The sequence below is a fragment of the Tiliqua scincoides genome, chromosome 4, assembly GCF_035046505.1.
Source record: "Tiliqua scincoides isolate rTilSci1 chromosome 4, rTilSci1.hap2, whole genome shotgun sequence".
In the NCBI taxonomy this organism is placed as follows: domain Eukaryota; kingdom Metazoa; phylum Chordata; class Lepidosauria; order Squamata; family Scincidae; genus Tiliqua; species Tiliqua scincoides.
In genome coordinates, this window is record NC_089824.1 from 106,758,342 (window position 1) to 106,779,700 (window position 21,359).

At 42.8% G+C, this 21,359-nt stretch overlaps 1 protein-coding gene across 2 annotated transcripts in view; it reads left to right on the plus strand.

Moving 5' to 3' along the window:
• Nucleotides 1–15,582, plus strand: part of SNX5 (sorting nexin 5) — a 29,116-nt gene extending 13,534 nt beyond the window's left edge. Inside the window, exons 3-13 of one of the 2 annotated variants that reach the window (XM_066623505.1) lie at nucleotides 845–955; nucleotides 1,595–1,716; nucleotides 4,803–4,926; nucleotides 6,050–6,145; nucleotides 7,321–7,426; nucleotides 7,520–7,595; nucleotides 8,738–8,777; nucleotides 9,891–9,977; nucleotides 11,219–11,378; nucleotides 13,711–13,796; nucleotides 15,057–15,582. In XM_066623505.1, coding sequence (XP_066479602.1) covers nucleotides 845–955; nucleotides 1,595–1,716; nucleotides 4,803–4,926; nucleotides 6,050–6,145; nucleotides 7,321–7,426; nucleotides 7,520–7,595; nucleotides 8,738–8,777; nucleotides 9,891–9,977; nucleotides 11,219–11,378; nucleotides 13,711–13,796; nucleotides 15,057–15,104 — 1,056 coding nt within the window. In that variant the 3' untranslated portion in view covers nucleotides 15,105–15,582. The remainder of the gene's footprint in view (nucleotides 1–844; nucleotides 956–1,594; nucleotides 1,717–4,802; nucleotides 4,927–6,049; nucleotides 6,146–7,320; nucleotides 7,427–7,519; nucleotides 7,596–8,737; nucleotides 8,778–9,890; nucleotides 9,978–11,218; nucleotides 11,379–13,710; nucleotides 13,797–15,056) is intronic. The other variant, XM_066623506.1, reaches the window with a different exon arrangement.
• Nucleotides 15,583–21,359: the final 5,777 nt, after the last annotated feature.

Here is a 21,359-nt window from a genome sequence, read left to right on the forward strand (position 1 = left end):
AATGATTGTCTGCATGACTATCTCTCGACAACAATAAGAAGGAATTTTAAAAACTGTCATTTTAAAGAGATGCATTTTTCCCCTTGTCCAAGGATAAGCACATTCCTTTTCATTTGCAGTGGCCATTCAGGTTGAGTCAAATTTTTGTATAACAAGGTTGTACCTGTATTGGCAATTTGGACACGGCTGAACTTGAGTTTATGAAAGGGCATGAACCTCCAGTTCATGCATTCTCCTTTCTTCTTTCTAGTGTATAGCAATTGAAAACTTGTTCCTGGTTTAGTGGCAGACTTTGCTATTTTATCAGAATCCAACATGCCATGTGTCTGAATACAATTGCTATATTGAGTGCCACCTCTGAAAGTTATCTAGAGGAAACTGGAGCTAGATGATTGTAAATAACGCTTAAAAACCTGCATAGAGCTGTTTGTCTAGAACAGGGGTCTTCAAACCCCGGCCTGGGGGCCAGTTGCTGCCCACAGTGTCTCTATCTGGCCCGTGGCCAGCCTCTGATCCCCTGAGAGCCCCTGGCCCAGTTGACCAAACACAACCAGAGTTGTGCTTATGGGCGGGAGAATGGGGGTCTATTTAAGTGTGTGTGCTTTATTTCTTGGGCTGTGTTGGTGCTTGGAGAAATCCTGGACATTTGAGCCCATTCATTCATTTCAATCATTCATCTAAGTTCCATCTCTAATGTATTTATTTAAATTGTATATTTAATTTTTTTTTCTGTCCCTGAACACCATGTCACATATTTGATGTGGCCCTTCGGCCAAAAAGTTTAGAGACCCCTGGTTTGGAACAGTGAGATACTAAAAAGAACGTTGTCAATCTCTGCTTTCAGACTACGCTGCCAGTTTTTCAGGGCACTGAATTCTCTGTTACAAGGCAACATGAAGACTTTGAATGGCTACATGATACACTTATTGAAACAGAAGAGTATGCAGGACTAATTGTAAGTATTACTATAAGATAATCTGAGTAACATGGTGTCTTCTTAAACGAGAAACAAGTTATTTGCTTACAACTTTCTCTCCTGCTTTTTAATATCTAGACCTTGGTAGTATTGCTTTTTATTCCTCAGATTATGGTAGATGTAACTGCTGCCAAACTTGAGCCATTCCATTTCTTCCTGAGCATAGAAATACCTTTTTGTGTTTCTAGTTTCTTAAGATAGATAAAACTAAATAGCAATTACTTCAGAAAAGGTTTATATCATAATGATTTTTAACATTGTGTTGAGGCATCCTTTGAGACTAGAGAGTCTGTTTTTGATGCTGTTGCCACTGTGGTTCGTCCATTCTCCTGTCTGGTATTCTGTTGGAGTGCTCACTCAGCAAGACTCTGGAAGTAATCAAAGGCCACTGTTTTTATCTGATACCTCACAGACAACTTCTCAGGGTCTCATGGGCTACCTGTAGTCAGTGGACCACAGGTTGGGAACCAGTGTGCTAAGGAAATGGTTCATTATATATAATGTTCTGCCCCATATTACTGAATTGATTAGCTTACCTCTGAGGTTCTTGTAGAAATTACTACAGAGCTTGCTAACTAGATACATTTGTTGCTAACAACCAACCAATCTTTGTCTAAGATTCCTCCAGCACCTGCAAAACCTGACTTTGATGGCCCTAGAGAGAAGATGCATAAGCTTGGGGAAGGAGAAATGTCTATGACGCGTGAGGAATTTGCCAAAATGAAACAAGAGTTGGAAGCGTAAGTGTGATTCATGCCTGAACAATATAACTGGTATTTATATACTACCTTTCTTGGTCATTGGAATTGCTCCTTTGACTTTAATCCAAGGCAATTCACACAAGTAGACTTTCTCTGAACCCCTAAGGGTTTTGTTTTTACAGTAAGCGGAATTCTGTCTTCCAAGAACGACATTCCGGATGGATCTTATCACAGTCTGGTTATCATTCCAGCCATAATTGCCTTGCACACTGACAAAAGCTTCTCTCACAAGGCAGCAGAATTGGCTCAGCTTGTCAGCTTCTCTAGGTCTCACCACTCATAGAAGCTGTCAGTGATCTTGAACTGGCAACCTTCAGATGTTTTCTTTGGGCTTAATGGCAGCCCTCTAGACCAGACCTCTTGCCTGAAGACTCTTAGTGCTCTGTAAATGTTCTGCCTTGTAGACAAATCTGTTTAAAGATGTCTGAAGTGTTAAAGCTGAGCTTGTTAAACAGCTTTGCAGGGTTTCATAACTTACATACCTTGCATTTGTCTTAAATAGCTGAATATTCATTAGGAACTACCACAGACACCAGCCTATAAGTCGGACCCACAGATAAGTCGAGGGCAGGTTTTGAGCCAACAATCATGGAATTTTCTATGACCCTCGGAAAAGTCAGGGGTTAAACTTAGAGTGGTGTCTTATAGTTTTGTCTGATTTTACCCCAGGCCAGATCCTGAAAAATAACCTACCACTAATTGTTACCTAAGAACTGTAGCCTCTAATTTATTAAAAACATAGTAAAAGATCATAAGATACATTTTTATTCTTTTTAAAATTCTGGTCTTCACCACCTTTTTGTAAACACTATCAGAGTAAGTGCACTGTAAACTGCATACCAGTAAAACAGTGGTTCCCAACCTTGTATTCATGTACTCCCAGGGACACTCAACAGGACCTTTAGGGGGTACTTGAAAAAGAAGGGAATAATGGTAGAAAAAGGCAGGTCATGCTCCAGAATGCCTTGCAAGGACCAGCAAGGCAGGAAGGGAGGTAGCTAGTTGGCTGTGAGAGCCCCACCAATAGCTAGTTTTTTTGTCATCAATTCATGTATGAACCAGTGATTGAAAACCAGCACAGTAAAAAAGCTGAAACATAATATGGAAAGTGATCAATCACCCAGAATTTCTCAGCACACTTCTGGTGTAAAACAGTGCAAAGGCAGAGTCTTCTGTTCTTCAAACAGATAAAAAGAGAAAGCACTGTGATGAATACATGAAGTCTGGGTTTTCATAGAGAGGAGATGAGGGCTTGTATTACAAACATTTTGCTAATATGAAGGGTACAATTTATTATTGCCAAGGGATATGCAAGTGAAAAAGGTTGGCAACCACTGCAGGAGAACCATGAGTCAAATCTACCTTTAAGGTGTCTGGTGTGTTAAGCCAGAAGCTCTACATACAACATACAACCCATAACACATAACTGAGTGTGTGTAATTCAGTTCACAGCAGAGAGATGCAGCTGCATATATTTGCAGTCCTTTTTACTCAGAAGTAGACCCACTGCTTTCCATTGGTGCTATTCTTAAGTAATGCTGCATTGAATTGTAGCCTGGGAATTGTTGCTTCAAATGGAAAGGGGATCCCATCCTGGTGTTGAAAAAAAAGACCTCTGCCTAATGCAAAGCCTTTGCAAAAGGGAATCGGGTTGCAGCAGCAAAACGGAACGGAGGGGAATAAAAGGCTAACTTTGGCTGGAAGTCCCAGGAAAGTAACTATAGCAACTAACCAGCTGCCTGCCTAAGCTTAGAGGAGAAAGAACCTATTCAGAGTTGAAAGGCTCTTGCCCTCTGATTGACCCGGAGATAAGGCAAAGTGAGAATTGGAGCTTGATTACTTGGCAAAAATTTCATTCAGTTTATGATCTGCTTTCCTACTGACCACAAGCACCTTTAGAGTGAATTGTGAATTGTTGGCCAACATCCTGCCCCTTACCATGAACACCAATTTCAGAAGATTCATTGACTCTCAGATCAAATTATGACATGAGAAAGTTGGGTGATATTCATATACTGGTTATATCACAACCCAAGTCTCTAGGAAGACCTTGCCTAAGGGCTGCAAAAATGGATTGAAATGGAACCACAGAACTCCAAAAGCTGTTGGCAAAGGGGCACATGGATTTTACTGCTTGCCTGCTGTGAGATCCTTCTAGGAGTCTCATCTCTTGCCACACGGATTCAGAAAGGAATGGTGGACAGAGCATGATTTCCCACTGAGTTTTTGGGTTTGATTCCTGGGCATGTATGTAGAAAGACACTTGTGCAAGTCTATGAGAGTCCCCACTGCCCTTGACAATGTGGGTGGTTTGAAATATCAAAGCAGCATAATTTTTCCTTCCCCCAATGCATTCTGGAGAGAGAAAATGGTACTCACCTGGAGCTGGTCACCAGGAAGAGTGAAATGCTACTGCTGCTGCTACCCCAGCTTTATTTGGAATTAAAAGGAAAAAATGATAAGTTGCCTTCTTCCCACCTTCATTTTCATTTGCCATCATTTCATGGTACCTCCCACAAAACTATGGTGACTTCTGCCCCAAACTTGTTTGACCTGAAAACCACTGGAAAAAATTTTTGTCACCCCTAGTTTTTAGACTTCTGGGAAGGCAGCATACTCTAAGCTCAAATGATTTTTTTAATTCACATAAAACGAAAATAAAGCTTTGAAAAAAAAGAAAAAAGATCAAATGAGTTAAGTTCTGTTTCTGAGATTCACTGCCACATCTAGTATTGTGGAAGGGGCAGCTATGTATGTAATTACCACTGATGGTATGGGAATTGTGCATAAAATGCAGCTATCAACTTTGGTGCTGCTGGCATGTTTGGGGAGCTGAGCCTGAACTCTACCACATGAGCAGGAGACTGAGACTATTGGAGTTTCAGCACCAACTATCAAGTAGATTCCAAGAGATTCTTGGGTGCATAATGCACCATTGTATATATGTACCTCTAGATTGGGCCCATTTTGTGACTTGCATATGGGAATGACAGCTCTTCCTCTGAATCTCTAACTGAAGATAAGACTGAGATACTCATCTGTATTCAAACTTCTTTTTTTTCCAGTGAATATCTGGCTGTCTTCAAGAAGACTGTGTCTTCTCATGAAGTTTTCCTTCAACGAATTGCTTCTCATCCTGTTCTGAGCCAAGATCGCAACTTCCATGTCTTCCTTGAGTATGAGCAGGATGTAAGGCACTTTCTTTAGCTCATCAGGACAAACAAGATTTAGTAAACCAAGCCTGTGCAACTTGTCCCTCATCAAACTGAATGCAACAAATGTGTGTACCCAGTGTTGCGCTCCTGCCAGTGCCTAGCTGGTGTTGATTTATTATGTGCTTGAAACTTCAGAAACAGAAGAGCGACCAAGCCAAGAAGGTTGCATACACAGTAAGCTGCGTTTGGCTTGGTGTAGTTGCAGATTGTACAGGCCTGCAGTATGCTTTTAGAAAGTTTATCAAATGTACATCTGTAATCAGAAATGCTAGGGGTTTTGTGTTACAAGTTCATCAAACTCTGATCAAATGAAGCAGGCAAAATCTGCACAGTGTGTTCTCCTAAGAGAACACAATTTACTTCAGGATCTCTGAAATCGGTTAGCACCATATTTATGGAGTGGGTGAGCCTGAAAACAGTAGTAAGAGGCAGGAGAACAGATGTAGGACCCTGGGTGCAGTCTGAGGCCTTTGACTATGCGGATCTCCAGCTACAGCTGTTTTAATTTTGAAGCAGTTGGCAGAAAATTGCTCAGTTTGCTTTCCCTGCTACCATGAAGATTAAATATTACACTCATTGTTTCAGTGCAAGTTCAAGTTATGGAGACTGCATGGGATCTGCCAGAATTCATTCTGAAACTTGCTTTAATGTTCTACAGAGCCAGTGTTGCCATCCAGCTGGTACAGACTGCTAGATCTAGGATCATAGCAGCTTTGAATATTATGTGCAATCAGCATACATGCAAATACAAACAAGTTTAAGGGATGCTGGTACAAATTACATGGTCTATTGTAGCAAGACGTTACTGTTAACGTGCACTGTTTGCAGTCTGAGTGCTGGGAACAGTGCTGTTTTGTCCAGTAACTATCATTTGTTCCACTTATGGTCAAATTGCATTACTGTTAGCTTAATTCTTGGTCTAGGACATTATCTCAATTAGTTCAGTGGGACATTACTGCCTAGAACTGTATTCATGTTTCCTACTGGCCAGTTTGCAAGTCTTAAGTAAACATTGTTCTCAAATTAGTTTAATTTCTAGCATAATATTGGCAGGGAGAATGCGGCTTCTTGCTCTAACTATATTAACTTTTTCTTAGCTAAGTGTCCGGAGAAAAAACACTAAAGAAATGTTTGGTGGCTTCTTCAAAATTGTGGCGAAAAGTGCTGATGAAGTTCTGTTCTCTGGGGTAAAGGTAAGGTCTCTTCCAATGTGACTTACCTTTTTACTTCCTTTAGGATATGCCACTCTTGTATGTCTAATAGCTTAACTTCATACTTTTGTATCTTTGATTACAAACTGCAAGCCCTACTCCTTTATCTATTGAATGCCAAGTTATCTCAAAGGCAGAATGAATTGTTAAGTATGTTACATTGATATAGGTCCTTGGCAGATCTGATTTTTTGAAAGGTTGGATGTGGATGAAGTGGAGGGGAAGTGTATATTGGTTTCTATTCTAGGAAAGAAGTCATCCTAATTAGTTTGAAGCAAACTAGGAAAAAAGTGACTCATATTAAAGAGACTGATATTGCTAGAGAGACAAAAGTCTTTAGCTGGTTAAATCTGGGCAAGTCTTTGTGACTTTGTGTACCCTTTACTTGATCATTTTGTGTTAAACAGTGGCTCCAATCCTATCCATACATTCCTGGGAGTAATATCCATTTACTATAATGGGACTTCAGAGTAGACAGGGAATAAGATTGGGTTCTAAGTTGTAGAGCTTTCAAGCTCCAGAGGCATACATAGGAATACATCTCAATTTTTCACAGAATTGGTGTGATGTCATTCCCCAATCTCCGTGCATTCTGTTGCTCTCTAAAATCATGGGAATAAGATAGTTATGCTAAGTAGCTTTATGTACAAGGTGACCACAAAGTCCCTATGCATGAGATTGTGCGGATTTGGTATTGAAGCCATTTCAGTCTGCATAGGGACATTGTATGTAAAGACTTTGAAGCACCTGCTACCAAAGAGTCTTCCTGCACAAACCTTGCTTGAAACAAATAACTTGGGCCAGTCTTGTGGGCAGGAATGTGCAGATGCCCTGTCTTCACACATGCGCTTTTTAATAGCTGTGCAGTAACTAAGGCATGTTATGCAAGAAAACCTGAAATTCCCATTTCCAGGATCAAAACAGTACAGACATGCCACAATATCTGCCAGGGGTTCTGGAATGGAACGCTTGCAATTAAGTGAAACTATGGATATGGGCAAATGCCTCCCCCCACCTGTCAGAGCTGAGGGGAGCTCTGCTCCCCCTACCTCCAGAGGGGTTGTGTGTGGGAGGCTGGACCCATCTGCAGATATGAGATCTGCAGATACCCCCCTGTACTTGTATGTAACCCACTCTAAAATCTGTCTCTTTTCCAGGAAGTGGATGATTTCTTTGAGCAAGAGAAGATTTTTCTTGTAAACTACTACAATAGGATCAAGGAAGCATGTGCAAAGGCAGATAAGATGACAAGATCTCATAAAAGTAATTTTTATAATCTTTTGAGACTGCTTTAGCATATTTCTAAATGTTTCCCAGTTCAGATGTGGGACAGAAAACTGTTTACATTCTTAACAGATGTTGCAGAGGACTATATTCACACGTCAGCTTGCTTGAATAGCCTGGCTCGGGAAGAGTCAACTATAATTAAAAAGTAAGTCTGTGATTCTTTTCAAGAATGGCTTGACCTAGCAACATCGGACTTCATTACAATGAATGAGACTATTGAGGGTCCAATTAGATTTAATGTGAGAGAACTGTAATTGAATTTCCCACTGTCTTTCCCTTTGATTTTAAAAACTGCTGTACAGTGCAGGATATGGTCATTTAACTATTTGCCTGTCTAAAATTCCATGCCCTGGAAGCTGCTGTTAGCAGAAAGCGAAAGGCTCTTGGTGTACTATTTCTTCCCCCACAGCTAATAGTTGCTTTGGTGGATGTACTTTAAATGGGGGGGGGGGGTGGCAAATTGCCTCTTGTTAGTATAGTGGACCTAAACCAGATTCTGCCCCAGGCTGCTTCTATCAAAAGATGGCATTTCTGATTCATGGATATTTGACACTGTTGGTTGGCACTAAGCTGAAGATGACACTGTTAAATGTGTCATAATGTAATGAAACCCACTTAGTGAGCAATATTTAAACATTAAGAAGTTTAAATTTAAGAATTAGTACCTATGTTTTTATACCTTATGTAAGTGCTGTTTCTCTACTCCAAACACCTTGTGCCTTTCTTTTTCTATCCTCTTTTGAATTCATTTTCACCAGTGTCTTGTTTCTTAAATTCATTTTTTTCCTCTGACTCTCTTATTAACTTTCACACCTGAATTGTCAGTTGACTCTGTTCTTTGGCACAAGTCTTTGTCCAGGGCAGTCTTGTTTGCCCAAAATAGATGCTTAAGTCCAAGTGGGGGACTACTTTGTTACTCACCTGCTGGCCTCCATGCCTCAGAACTAGTTTGTGATCAGTTCTATACTCCATTGGCTCTGCTAGTCTTAATTCTTGCATCCTTGCTCACTTGTTCAAGATGGATTTTCTCCTTTGATACTATTTTTCAGCCTTCTGCCTGCTTCAGACCTTTGCTCTTTCCTATTTTTAACTTGCTCTGGTGATATGTATGAAATTTCCTCTAGAAGGTTGCAATGATGCTTCTTTCCTGCCTAAATACAATTTTCACAAACAGCTTGCAATTGCCTGAATGCATTCCCTAAGTTATCAAGTAGGTGGAGGCAGGGCAGCGTTATGACTTGTGGAGGTCCCCACCATTAACTTTCTCTTGCCCTCTTTTTTTCCCAGGTACTTGCTGAAAATTTCTGAGCTCTTTGAGAAACTGAGGGTAATTTTACTTTATTCTGTAGAATTTTCATGCATGCCTTGCCTTGATTAAGACATCCAAAGTAGGCAAGAAATCTCTCCAAAAAGGCATTACAGTCAGCATAAATTTGTACTTTAAAGAGTTCGTGTAGCAAGAACTATGTGGAACTTCTGGTCTCAGAAATATTCTGAGAAGGGATGACAGTGCAGCCAAAAATAAGATCCTCCAACATTGCATGCACCTCTCTCACATGCACACCACAGCACCTTGCACCTGCCTATGTATTTCCATCAGTGTCACCCTTCACAATCTCTGCTGCACCACTGCTCATTCTTCACAGCCTGTGCTACCAAGGGAGGTAGTACAGTTTATTAGTCGCAAAATGGAGATACCTTTTCAGGGTAGTTGTACATATTACAGCAAGACAATGAATGTAAAGCACTTTGCGCACTCAGAGCACTATGCAAATAGAGTAAAACCTCCAAAGTTGACCACCTCTCTATATTGACCACCACCTTAAGTTGACCTAATTTTCACAGTATGGACACACTGCATATATGCTATGGGAGACCAACCTCTCTATATTGACCACTTCCGTAAGTTGTATCTAACACCTTCTGGCATTTAGTGAATCTGAGGAGACCCAGTGGAGGCCAGGCAGCCTAAGTAAAAAAGTGTGTGGTTTTTTTAGCTGTTGGGGCTATGTAACATGCTACATGCTGTGGGCTAGCAAGAGATAGCATTGGTCTGCCTGTCTGCTATGAAGCCAAGTTTTTTTTTTACAATTTTTTTTAAGCTTATGAATTTTCAGGGGTTTTTTTAAACACTGATTGTGGGCTGTTTATTCTGTCTCTTGATATAGATATAGATGATACAAATAGTAAGCATCACAAGAGGATCAATTCTCATTGATATTTGCAATAAAACTTTTAAAAAATCCAATCTAAATAATAACTTGGCCTTGCATTTGTTGTCCTGGGAGCAAAACATGATATTTAAATGCCTTTTTCCCGTATGTTGACCACCTCCCTATGTTGACCAATTTCCTCCAGTCCCTTGGGTGGTCAACTTGAAGAGGTTCTACTCTACTAAATTTATTACTCTAGTTTGTAACTCTGTCATCTACTCCTACAGAAAGTAGAGAATCGTGTTTCTTCTGATGAAGATTTGAAGCTATCAGAGTTACTAAGATATTATATGCTCAATATAGAGGCAGCAAAGGTGAGTACCCTGGCAGTTTCCTCACTGTACTTGTAAAACAAGTTTTCCTGAACTGTTTCTTCAATGCAGAGCAGCATCATAGGCAGCCGTAGCATCATAATGCATTCAGATGTTAATTCAAGAACTGGTATATAGAACAGGTTGGTCTCCCAAGAGGTTATGTGTGCCCTAGCCAGAGTGAGGTTCACACTCACACCCACACAGGGTCCCTTGTGGCTGGTCTGCAGTTTGGGAGTTGGCAAACACTCTTGGGGATAGGAGTGTCTTGATGTAATGGAACCCCTCTCCCCATTAAAATGAGTTTACTGTACTTTAGTCTCCTGAATTATGTAGGTGAGAACCTGCTGCTTGCAGTACGGACTAACTGACTGTGTCCTGAAATATCTATACTGTCTACCCAGCCTAGATGGTTTCTGTAGTGGGATCTTCTGTTGATGAAATGTCACTGTTGGTTTTATGTTATTGCTAACTTACCAAGAGGTTAACAGAGAAGGAATAGTGTTAATACAAATTTATGGCAGCAATTGCCAGAATTCCTGCAGTTCTATACCAATACTCTAACTTGTGTGAAATTTATACTGGTCTGCATCTATTTGCTTTCACCATTACTATATAATTCAGGAGTGTCAAACACATGACCTGTGGGCCAGACGTGCCCCAGGGGCTTAATCCAGCCCTGTGTTCCAATTGGGCTCTCCCAGAGCAGCTTTTCCGGCAGGACAGCATCTGCAGAAGCTCTGGGAGGGAGAGACAGAAGGAGGCCTCCAGAGGCAAAGAATGCTGCAGGGTAAAAAGACCAAGAGGAAGGTGCTGCTGCTAGGAGAGCCTGATTGTCATGCAGGCCACCCTTTCAGCAATGCTGCCTGCCAAGGTGTTACTTCAGACAACCTCTCAGCTGCTGGGGTGCAGACACATTTTTTGTTCATTTGCAGCTACAGAGTCATTTGCAGCTACAGAGTTTCTATGTGAGAACTAAGTGCTTATTTCTGGCCAGCGTCTGCTTAATGATGTCACTTTTGGCCCTCAGCAGGCACCATGAATGCTATTTTGCCTACTATATGAAACAGGTTTGACACCCCTGTCATAACTTTGTATAATCAGGTTGGATATGCATGTGGACTTCCACCTATGTTCATATTTTAGTCACATTGATGTACGGTGGGCTTTGCATTTCTATCTAAAATGTCTTGATTTTTTTTTTTGTTCCTGAAATTATGAACTCATTTTATTCTGTGTTTTAGGATCTCTTGTACAGACGTACCCGGGCCCTTGTGGACTATGAGAATTCTAATAAAGCTCTGGATAAAGCTAGGTTGAAAGGCAAAGATGTCAGATTGGCAGAGGCACATCAGCAGGAATGCTGTCAAAGATTCGAAAAGCTTTCTGAATCTGCAAAACAAGGTAAAACTATTTCTTGGCAGCAAGATGTGTTTCTGTATATTGTGAAATTCTGCAGTATGAGCGCATGAAGTGTTTGTAGCAGAGTTGTATAACCTACCCTTTGTAAACTATAACCTGGTGATTTTCAACCTTTTTCGTCTCATGGCACACTGACAAGGTGCTAAAATTGTCAAGGCACAATTTTGACAATTGACAAGGCACACCATGCTGTTGGTGGGGGCTCATATCCCCCAATGGTCCTATTAATAAATGGCCCTCCACCAAACTCCCGTGGCACACTTGGGGACCATTTGCAGCACACCAGTGTGTCACAGCACAGTGGTTGAAAATGGCTGCTATAACCTAATAGAAACGTTCTAGAATTGTGGATGACTTTGCTAGCAGTTTATTCCTTTGTTCTATACAGGGCTAAATACAGTTATGGTGCTGAGTGAATGACCTCTTTCCCCTTGCTGTGTTGTGAGGGTGAATGAACAAAAGGTAGATGTGACTCGCCTGCAAGAAACAGTTGGCAGCTCCTCCTGTTTGCCCCTGTTCCACAGGGGCCCTGGGGATTCTGTGCTAGCAAGCAAGGGGAGGTGGTAGTTGCTTTTTCTAGAAGCACCTGCTGTTGCCTCAATGTGCTCTCTAGACAGAATGATGGGGTGGAATGCTTTTCTCCTCTCCCTCCCTGTGTGACCCTAGAGAGCGAGTGTTCACGCCATTGGACCAGCCACCATTGCTATGCCTGAGAGCAGAACAGCAGCCTGGAGTGCTGAGCTGTTCAGAGAACCAGCAGGTTTGCATCTTTCCCTTTTCCCTGTTGGAGTGAGAGAAGCCCTACCTTGCCAGCCAAGCATGATTCCTCAGGTAAAACATGGCCTGAGGAGGCCACAAAATGTCTGCTTCTGCTTCAGCAGCAGAACCATAGCTTTTATGGGATATCTAATTCATCAAAACCTGTGGCTTCATGTGAGGGACAAGGAGGGACAATTACTGTTTTCCAATTTGCCAAATCTGGGCAATCTAATTTGCATGATTATTCACATCAGGTGGCAGGTTGGGGAATTGAGCATCAGCCTGCTGCATTTCCATTCCCATTCCAAGTTGTTCCCTCCCTATGCTGCAGCAAGGCAATGCTCATTAGGTTTTTCTCACATACTATTAGCATGCAATGTGTGCTTTTGTTTAGTGTTACATTTCTATCCCATACTCTTGTTTCCCATTTCATAGCTCTGCCTTTTGCTTGTAAGATCTACAGGTGGGAGGAGATTATCATTCAGTGATAGCACAGAATGCTGCTTACATATTTTGGCTTCTTTCTTGGTTTTCAGAGCACTTGGGAACATCTTGTTTTAGATGAAAGTTGACAATCCAGCAGGCCCACTAACAGGCACGCTGCAAACCTATTTTCATGAATTTGAATATGACCAGCTCTCAAATTTTATTCATCCAGTTATTAGTAGGACTTGAGCTTGTCTCCACTTAGCTACCTTAGCTACAATTTTGACTGCAAGTCATAAGTTGAATAGCAATGTTTTGCAAGAACTGATTTGTCTTGTCTTGTATTTGGAGCAATATTAACTTTGAATCTCTCCTACTATGAAGCTCATTAATTCACCATGCTTTTTCACTACTGTGTCCCAGAATTCTTGTGTATCTGGGTGACTTTACCAGGCATGATGTGAGCTAATTAACTTGCACTCTTTTCCACACTGAGCACGTTTTCCTCTAGACAATCCCAGTAGGCCAAATTCTTCTCAACCATGCTATGGGGAAGGGGGGGTGAGCAAGCAGAGGCAGGAGCTGCTGCCACTGCTGCCTTCTGGGGCAGTGCACAATGAACCCAATCCTTTCTGTCAGAAGATGTGGAGGGGAAAGCAAGCGGCACCTGCCCTCTGCATTGAGTGAGGAGGGGGCACCTTGCTGTTACTGTGTCCTTCATCTAATGGGGCCCATACCTGCCAGGAATGGCTGATTTCTAAAATTAATGAAAATTAAGTTTACAAAGGTCGAGGTTACAAGGTTTTGATGGGACAACATCCTGAGACTTCGTAAGGGGTGCAGGATTAGGAAATCTGAAAATGGACACAACGAACTCTGACTGAACAATCACATGGCTAATGATGTCAACACAGACTTTACTGTCTAAAGTTTTATGCATGTTCTGTAATGTGTAGAAGAGCTGTCAAATTGGGCTTGGGCTTGGTTTTCCTTAAAACAACCGTCTTCTCCAAAAGGACTGATACTGAAAACATCTATAGTCATAAATTATTCTGTGTATAAGATGATCAAATGTCCTCTAGATTTCATCCCCAGTGATTTCTGTCTGCTTTGCTTCTCCCCATGGCAGAACTGAACAACTTCAGGCGGAAGCGAATAGCTGCATTTCGTAAAAATCTAGTTGAAATGACTGAACTGGAGATCAAACATGCAAAGGTACATGTTCTTGAGTGACACTTGCAACTGGAGCCCAAGGTTGCAATCCTCTACATACTTGCATAACTTACCTGGGAGTAAGCCCCATTGAACATAATGGTGGTTCTGAATAGACCTGAACAAGATTGCACTGCAAATTAACTGAAGAAACTCTTTAGCCTTATTTTAAAATCATACAGTTTAAGCTTATTTTCCCCTTTCAGCTAACAAATTAATCTTTTATTTAAGGATTTTCCAGCTGGAAAAAATGTGAATAGTTTTGCATATATTTTAGCTGACCCCCTTCTCCAAGTACATGTTAATCTAATGCAGTGTTTCTCAGCGTGTGCTCCTTGGGGCTCCCTGAGACCATTGTTATGAGTGGAAAGGGCTCCAGAGACTGAAAAGTTTGAGAACATCTCATCTGATGTAAAACTTCCAGGATTTCTAAGCAAGTCCTGAATTTGCCATGATAAACCTGATAGAGAAAGTTATGAGCAATTTGAAGTTCATAACTTCAAATCTAGAAGTTGAGATTTAGATGCAAAAACCAGATCCCATTCCCTAGGTGTTACCCCATAGGAAGTTCTTCACATCTGAATTGGCTCTTAGTGTTTAAGGAAATTCAGATGAAAATTTGCACTGAGCAATAAATCAGTTTCATTTTGAAATGACAGAGGCACATTAGGGAGGAATGTAAGATACTTTTGACTAAGCTGACAAAATCAGTCACATCTAACAGCTAAGTTCATGCTGCCTAGGCATATGCACTGTCTAAAAGCATATCTAAAGGCAGATGGGTGTGAGTATATATTCTTCAGATGCTTCACTTTATAGAGTTGAAGCATAATATATTCTCATGGTACGGCCAAATTGAGATGGCCAGTTTTAGGATCAGTGTAGGACTCGTATTCGTCCCTGCACCCACAGAAAGGAAGATTTAAAGTTTCTTACTGCAGTTTGAGATTCTGGCATGTGATTGGAACAAGCAACAGTTTGCCATATTTGGAAATTGTTCAAAGTATTTGGGTGAAAATGGTTTGCTCAAACTGCAATGAGAACTTCAGTTCTCATGCATGTGAGCCTTTTGGTCATTCACAATCCTCTAAACTATGATTTCAAGGACTGACTGAATTCAGCCAGTGTTACCAAAAGGAACTTCAGAATCTTATATAACAATTTAGCATGTTAATGGAGAAGCTGACAATCATTCAGCTGTGTGTGCATTTTGGTTTGATAGCTTGCTGTCCCACAGAATTGACTCTTTTTTTTGTCTTCCAGAACAATGTTTCTCTCCTGCAAAGCTGCTTGGACTTGCTTAAGAACTAAAAGCACCTTCAGTGGGTGGAGCAGTTGAAGAACACTTGACAGTTTCACTTGGCAGCCATATACAAATTCACTTCTCGCTTGGCTTCCTTTACAAGTTTTGGCTAAACTTAACTGAGCTGACATGAATGTATTGGTCTCACTGATATAGTGATATACTTGCTTAGTTTGACTAACTGTTAATTCCTCAAGGTGAGCAAATATATATATAGGTTTGATATCTGCTAAATTGCTGTTATGGTAGAAACTGGTTTCTGGGGGAAAAATTGTCTAACACAAAGAGGATGTGCATTTAAGTCTGAGAATTACAACTGTTGTGGTGCTGTGGCTACACCATGATTCAGACATCTCAAGTTACATCTGCAAAATTCTGCAGTTTATAAGGAAATGCCTTAACATTCCGTTTCATAGACTTCTGTTGCAGTATATTTTGGATTCTGTATTTGTACACTCTGGGACTATATAAAATGTCAAATCATAAGGTTGTACCTGGTTTCTTACTATCAGATATCATTTAACTGACTTGCTGTATTTTTTTTCTTTCTTTCAAAAATGGGATGTAGATGGCTTTAACCACTTTTCCACATTAAGCAATAGAATCCTATAGTCCACTTGGGCTGGTAGGGAAGCTTTAGGATTTAAATTGTTCTCTTCACTGGTGGTGTACAGAGATGTCTTGAGGATTCAGCAGAGGTATGCCCCTGTGCTAGCTTCCTAGCCAAAGGCTGGGTTGCATTTTAGCCATTGTGGTATACACACTTGCCCACTAGCAAAGGTGAGTGGGCAGGGTTCTTATCTCCTTGGTTACTTCTGATGTGAAAACTGTGAAGCTGGTCAGCATAGCATGCGGGGGATGGGTGACTGGGACAGTTGGTCCTGAAAGTAGCAAGTGAACATGATGGAGGTGAGCCTGAATTTGACAAAGGCATTTCAAGTCATGCGAGTCTTAGTTGCGTTCACCTACTTAGACTCAATGCAGGGCTCATCCCAGCCTCTACGGGTGGGAGACTACATCCAGGGCTTAAAACTATAACTTTTTGTGAAAGCTGTGCTATTCCATGCTCATGTGGCTTGAGCATTCTACTAAGGCTCAATCTGTAACCTTCTGGGCCCAGATGTATGAGATTGGGGCTGGAGGACAAGGGTCCACACACTTTTGGCTGGCCTTGTAGCAGCTGCCATATATGTGGTCAAAATCTTACCCAGAAGGGTTGTACCTGTCTTTTACAATAATACCTTGCCTGATTCTATGCTCTGAAGAGCTCACCAGATTGTAGATTAGTTTGAGCTGCCATCTCTTCCTTGTCATTCCTCTCCCTGCACCCACATCAGGGCATGATCTGCTTCCTAGAGCTGCCAGGTGTTGAAGAATGAGACAGAGGAGTAAGGGGATCTTGATTATGACTGCATGTCAGAGGACTTTGCAGTTACTCTCCCCCACTTATTCTAAGCTTGGACATGGAGAGAGGACCCCACAGCTACCACTTGTGCCCCTCCGTCTATGTAGATGTCATAATAGCCATCATAGCCATCACTGCTGCTTCAGGTGAGAAGCAAATCTTCAGGGATAGAGATTTGTTCAATTTCTTCTTGGACAGACAGAAGGACAAATGTCCCTGTCAAGGTTGGTGATCCTGTGGTAGATTTAATTGACCTATGGAAGAGGAAATGGCTAGCGTTCACCCCCAGTTGCAAAACTAAGACAGCTCACTAGTATTCTTTGGAGCTACTGGCAATAACATAACTAGTGGGATGAATGCAGTAAGGGTGGAGAGACTTCTGCCAAATCTGGCCACAGACTTTATGATTGGGGCTACTGTGTGTTTAATGATGGAAGTGAAGAGAAAATTCTATCACTATTATAGCTGCAGAGGGCCAGCCAGTAGAGTTTCCCAGGTTGCATTGGACATGTGGTGGTGTGGTCTGGAGGATGAGCCTTACTTTGCCTGAAAAAGCTAAGCAGAATTAGCTGCCTTGGGTGGGAGACTGACACTGCTGGTGACTCTCTGTGGTGGAGTGTGGAGGAGTTGGTTGGCAACAAACAGATAACATCTTGAACTGGTCTGAGGTGTGATTTGCAGCTCCCCTGTGAAAGAGTGGAAATCCCAAGAGCAGGCAACCAGGATGACACCAGCACTATGAAGGAAAATACCTGGATAATTGAGGTTCTATGAGTTTCTCATGGAATAACACTTGTAAAAACCCATTTGGGGAAAAGGGGGTTTTATTGTCAGCCTATGTAAACTGCCTTGAGTTTGAGAAAGGTGGGTTATAAGTATTACATTGCAGTTGCCTGTGGAGGAAGGAGGAACTGCTCTTATGCTAGGCCATTAGTCAATCAGATGGTCCCTGGGATGAGAAGAAGCTACTCACCTGGCAGCCAATTATGTTCAGGATAGGAGAGCAGGCAGGAGTTTGACCAGAGGGCAGCCTTGCATGCACTAGGGCTCTCCATGGCTTCTTCCGCAGCCCTGGGTAATCTGGAACCAATGCTTGTGGTGTGGGGGAGCTGTGATTTTTGACTTCAGAACAACTAGTAAATATTACAGCTTCCCAAAAGCACACACCTTGCTTTTGTAGGTTTCTTCTTTATATCCAATCTAAGATTTCTGCCTGATTTTAGTGACTGCATTCCAGTTTGCAAACTTCACCTGGGGTGAGTCCAAACCACAATAGCACAGCTGGGAGTGTCATTGCACTGTTCTTACAGGAGACTGAATGTGCTGTATAAGCACCCCCTCTCCTCTGGAGCCACTCCATATGGTGAGAGCAAAACAGAGGTCTCCTCTGTTTTGCTCTCAGGGCTCTGAGGGGGCCATGTGCACTGTGCCTCCAAAACTTCATGCCACGATCCCCCTCTAGCTATGCTATTGCCAAACCATCATAACATATTAATGCTCTTCTGCTGTAGATTGATGCTTGTTTAAAGTAATTTCTTAAGCAAAAGGTTTGTGAGAAGGTTATTTTGCATTACTGCATAGGGGGAGGCACGCACTACATACACAAACTGTGGCTTGATGCAAGGTATACCTATGCACACCCTAGAAAAGTTAGAAAGCTAACTCCTATGGACCAGCAAGCATTGTTTTGTCATTGGTACCTAGTTGCAATCCCTGTTACCACTTCATAACTAAGCCTGGGTTGCATCTTAGCCATTCTTGTGTACAAACTTGCACTCTAGCAAGGTAAGTTGGCAGACAGGGTGGGCAAGAGTGGGCAGGCCCCATTCAGCAGTGAATATGGCATCTATGGAAGGAGATGGTTTGACTTATCCCTGTTGGGAGTATTTTTAGCTAAATGAGGAGCAGGTGAGCAGAGCTTGTAAAATGTCTTGATTTGGATGATCTGCATGGTTGTCTAGACTGGAATGGTTGGACTGGAATGGAGAAGACCAAATTCCTTCATCCTGGGGTTTATGAGGCAACCTCTGGTCAGTTATTGTCTTTCAACCTAACTGCAGAGTTGTGAGCATTGAAAGGGATAGTCTAATGTGGCAAGAAACACACAATACAGAGTGAGCAGATGAGGTCCTACACACATCCCACACACCTTCACTATAAAAAAAAAAAGCCTTGGTATGCTGTTAAAGGCACAGGAGCAGAGCTAATCCTCTGCAATGGCAGATCTTCAAGTGGCAGGCTGGGGAAGATGGCAAGCCAACAAGGGGTGCCCCACAGCTAATCTACCAGCTACCTGCCCCCAAGTTGTCATGGGCTCTGAGCATGAGCACTTAGCTTCTCTTTGAGCCCCTCCACCACTCACTGTAGTCTTTGCTGCAAGGGCTGCCTGTGATAACCAAGAGATGCAGGGATAGTACTGAGTAATGGTCAGCAGTTGTTGCAATATTTAAATGAATCTGGCTCAGTGAACAGTATTCCCTAGTGAGTGAAAAAAAACTGCCATTGGAATGTTTATACAATCCTTTCCTCATCCATTGATGACAACTTTGCTGTCAGGCAAGTGGCATGATGCAGCAGACACTGAATCAGAACCCAGACAGAACAAAGTCCAAGTAAGATGAGTGGCATGTTACCCTTCAAGAGAATCTGAGACAGAGCTGTGACTTCCTTGGGTGCCATGATGTCTCATCCTCCGAGTTCAAAGGCAGTATGTCTCCAAGCACTAGAAAGTACAGAGCAAGAAACAGGGAGTGGTTGCCTATTAGGAGCTTACCAAAGACACCTGCCTGACTGCTGATGAAGCCAGAAAGGTGGTCTGGATGGATCTTGACACAGCATGATTCATTCTGAAGCCCATAGAAGTTGCATTCAATGCCCTTCAGCACAGCCCCTGCTGCCTACCTACTTCCTCATCCTCAAAGATGAACTTAGATCTCTTTGCAGATGACTTCCCTGAAGACTGTATCTCCATCTGACTGGTCCACCTGGGCTTTGCTGATCTCATCTGTCATCTCTGGGCTGCCCCACTGCCTTTCACAGCTCACCCCTCACCTCTTCAGCACTTCACCAATCAGGCCTTCTGGAGTAAACATACTGCCTTTGAACTCGGAGGATTAGTCATTAGCCATTTAGCATATCAAGGAATCTGGTCTCCTTTTTGTGACCAGAACACAAATTGACCCAGTCGATGTGAGGATAATTGAAGTCCCCCATGACTACAATCCTGTCCCTCCTTGTCACCTCCCTGATTGGTTTCCTCATTTCAAGGTTCCCTTCTGGTTTCTGGTCTGGAAGACGACAGTATGCCCCCAATATTACATTGCTGCTCAGGCCTGGTAATTTAACCCACAGGGATTCTATGGAGGAGTCGAACCCACCTTCAATCTCTACTTTGCTGGATTCTATCCCTTCCTTAACATAAACGGCCACCCCACCTCCAACATGCCCCTGCCTGTCCCTCCTGTAGAGTTTATAGCCTGGGATTGTGGTATCCCACTGATTCTCCGCATTCCACCAGATTTCCGTTATGCCCACTATGTCAATGTTTTCCCTTGTCACCAGACATTCCAGTTTTCCTATCTTTGCTCGGAGACTCCGGGCATTCGCATAAAAGCATTTGTACATGGAATACCCCATCATGGGCTGCTTATTCACTCCTTTGTCCCTGAATCCTCTCACTGTGCCAAACCATCTGTCACAGCCCATCATGCTACCATTCCCAATTTCTTCACCTACTCTGCCTTTGTCTTGTTGTTCTCTAACCTCCCCATCCTTGTCCCACAGGGATGAGGAGTCTCGAACCGGATGCTCCTTGGCTCCTGTCGGCTTTCCCCCGGGGATCAGTTTAAAAGCTGCTCTGCCACCTTTTTAATGTTATGCGCCAGCAGTCTGGTTCCATTCTGGTTCAAGTGAAGCCCGTTCCTCTTGTACAGGCCCCGCTTGTCCCAAAACGTTCCCCAGTGCCTAACGAATCTAAACCCCTCCTCCCTACACCACTGGCTCATCCCTCATTGAGACCCCTGATCTCCACCTGCCTAGCTGGCCCTGCACGTAGAACAGGTAGCACTTCCGAGAATTCCACCTTTGAGGCCCTGGCTTTCAGCCGCCTACCTAATAGCCTAAATTTGACCTTCAGGACCTCCCAGCTACACTTGCCCACGTTGTCGGTGCCAACATGTGCCACAAGCACTACCTCCTCCCCAGCACTGTCTACCAGCCTGTCTAGACGAGAAGTGATGCCTGCAACCTTTGCACTAGGCAGGCAAGTCACCATGTTGTCCTCACATCCATCTCAAACCCCCTCTCTATGTTTCTGATAATTGAATTCCCCACTACAAGAAGCCCCTGACCCCCCTCCCGCTGAGGAGTATCCTGAGTGCATTTGGATACAGGCCTGTCCCCTGGAGAAGGGGTCAATGGGTCCCCTCTAAGGGATTATTTCCCTCCTCTCCAGGATGACGTCCTCCAGCCCCGAGACTTCCCACTTGGGCAGCTGAGGAGCTGCGCGCCTGAGGGTGGGACAAAGCCTGATCGTCCCCAGAAGTCTCCTCACGGTCCTTCTCTGCCTGCCTCTGCTTCTCCAGGTCGGCCACCAAGGCTTCAAGGGAGCGGACGCGTTCCCTGAGTCAATGTCTAGTTTTGGAGATATAGTATAGCCTCTTTAGTGAATGGTTCAAGCAGTTTCCTCATGAGGAAGCCTACACCATGGTTTCCTCATGAGGAAGCTGCTTGAACCATTCACTAAAGAGGCTATGCCATGTCTCAAACTAGACGTGATAGGGCAAAATTGATGCCATTTTTGGAATCAGCACCCCAAATATACCCAGGAATTGGTGTAACGTTTAAGGAAGTAAAATGT